The sequence below is a fragment of the Pterocles gutturalis genome, unplaced genomic scaffold (assembly GCF_000699245.1).
Source record: "Pterocles gutturalis isolate BGI_N339 unplaced genomic scaffold, ASM69924v1 scaffold14091, whole genome shotgun sequence".
NCBI classification, from domain to species: Eukaryota; Metazoa; Chordata; class Aves; order Pterocliformes; family Pteroclidae; genus Pterocles; species Pterocles gutturalis.
In genome coordinates this window covers 526-2,618 of record NW_010100586.1, presented here as the reverse complement: position 1 = coordinate 2,618, position 2,093 = coordinate 526, and the positions used below count along the sequence as shown (strand labels likewise).

General features: G+C 54.0%; 1 protein-coding gene across 1 annotated transcript in view; it reads left to right on the top strand.

Moving 5' to 3' along the window:
* The window catches only part of LOC104466923 (nucleus accumbens-associated protein 2-like), a gene marked incomplete at its 5' end in the record, with an annotated part of 6,156 nt that extends 4,615 nt beyond the window's left edge, over nt 1-1,541 (top strand). Inside the window, one exon of the mRNA XM_010080504.1 lies at nt 933-1,541. Within this exon, the coding sequence (XP_010078806.1) occupies nt 933-1,432 (500 nt within the window). The remainder of the gene's footprint in view (nt 1-932) is intronic.
* Nucleotides 1,542-2,093: the final 552 nt, after the last annotated feature.

The window sequence follows — 2,093 nt, the reverse complement described above, 5'->3', positions numbered from 1 at the left end:
GGGCTGGAGAGGCATCGCTGGCCGGTGACAGCGCCTGTGACACACTGTCACGTGTCACGGCATGAGATGATTTCTTCTTGCTTGGATTTTACCCTGTGCCCAAGCTTTAGCTGATCACTGCTCACCGCGGCAGAGCCTTGGGTGCTGCTCCGTTAACATCAGGTGCCTGGTCCCCGTGGAGGAGCGGGGCTGCAGCCAAGGTGGTGCTGGGCTGCTGGGGGGTCTGTGATGGCTGGTGGCTAGTGGTGGGATGCTGGCCATGCTGGTGGCCCACGCAGCGCTGGGTGGCCCTGCGGTGGTGTAGGACAGGCAGAGGATGGTCTTTGGGCAGTGTCCTCTGCTCGGTCGAGAGCAGCTCTGACATCTTCCAGCTGTGTGGGTTTCAGAGCCGTTGATGGGAGCTCGTGTTGACCTCTTCTGTGTCCATCTCTGGTTGTGCCCATGGTACCGTGCTCCAGCTGGAGCCTGTGGGCAAGAACCTGGAACCCCTGGGGCTTGCTGGGTCCCTGGGGAGCACAGGGTCCTTCTCCAGCCCCTCCTCCTTTCCTGGCCCAGGTTGCCCAGAGCAGCTGTGGATGCCCCATCCCTGGAGGGGTTCAAGGCCAGGCTGGATGAGGCTTTGGGCAACCTGGGCTGGTGGGAGGTGTGCCCATGGCAGGGGGTGGCACTGGATGGGTTTTAAGGTCCTTTCCAACCCAAACCGTTCCAGGATTCTATGACTCTGTGTGCCACCCAGGGGTTTTTATGCCTTCTGGTTTTCTCTCTTCTTGGTTGTGGCCATCGGGAGCTGAGGAGTCTGTAGATCTCTCCTTGCGAGAGCTCTGGTCCATGATGAACCTCCACGCTAAGGTCCCTAGGACGGGGCAGAGGCTGTGATCACCGTTGTGTTGCTGTCTCTGAATCCTCAGCTGTGTGTATCCCTGTCTTTGCAGTGTATTGTCAGAATTTTGCCCCGAGCTTTAAGGAAAGCGAGATGAATGTTATAGCAGCCGATATGTGCACCAACGCCCGCCGCGTCCGCAAGCGCTGGCTGCCGAAGATTAAATCCATGCTGCCGGAAGGGATGGAGATGTACCGCACGGTCATGGGCTCCACCACAAACAGTGTCCCCCTGGATCCCGAATTCCAGCCCAACACTGCTCAGGTCTTTGAGCAGCGAATCTATGCAGAACGGAGGAGCGAGGCGGGAACTATAGTAGCCTTGAGAACTAACACGGTGAACGTAGAGCTGAGCAATGGATCCAACCAGTCCTTCGAACAGAGCGAGGATGCCGAAGGGGCTGGCTCTGTGATACAGGAGGCAGCTGCCACAGATGCTATGGCATCGGATACCCAAAGCACTCCCCAACCTTTTGAACAAGGTTCGGGCTCCTCCAGCCGGCCTGAAACTCCCGTGAGAAGACAAGACGGTACTTTCGGAGGGACTTTATAGAGAGCAAACGTTTCATGACCTATAAGGGATCTGTAATACTAAAGCTGCTTGCATGCATTACTAATACGAAACAAAAAAAAATGTGATCAAGCCACTTACCTACTGAACTGCTACTGTTGCCTGAAAAAAATGTGATTTTTATTCTGCTTGTATTTAAAATTTATGAAGGAAATAATCGCATTCGTTATACTGTAAACGACTAGGTCTGTGGCGACCTACTTAAAAAAAAAAAATATTGGGCTCCTTTTTTGATATTCCTGAGGTTAGTCTATAAGATTGTAGCTTTTTTCTTTTTTTTTTTTCCCTTTTTTTTTTTTTTTTTAATTTTAAGAAGGGGAGGAGAAAAGCTAGCCACCCCCCCCAACCACCACCACCCCTGTCATCACCACCCCATCCATTACTCAGCTCAGAAGTAAAGCCATCGTTAACCTTGTCCTCTAAAGACAGTTTTACCGTCACTTAACAGGAAAGCGAGGTGTGTTAGGGTACAGGTGCTGTGACTGGCGACGTTTGTCTCGAACAGGAGGGCTCTAGCCAAGTGCGACGGGGTGGGGGAGATCGTTCAAGGTGTCGGAGGGAGCCCCTTGCCGTGGGTGCTGTGGGGCAGGGTGCCGTGGGGCAGGGTACCACGGTGCCCAGCCGCTGCCGGTGGCTCGGGGGG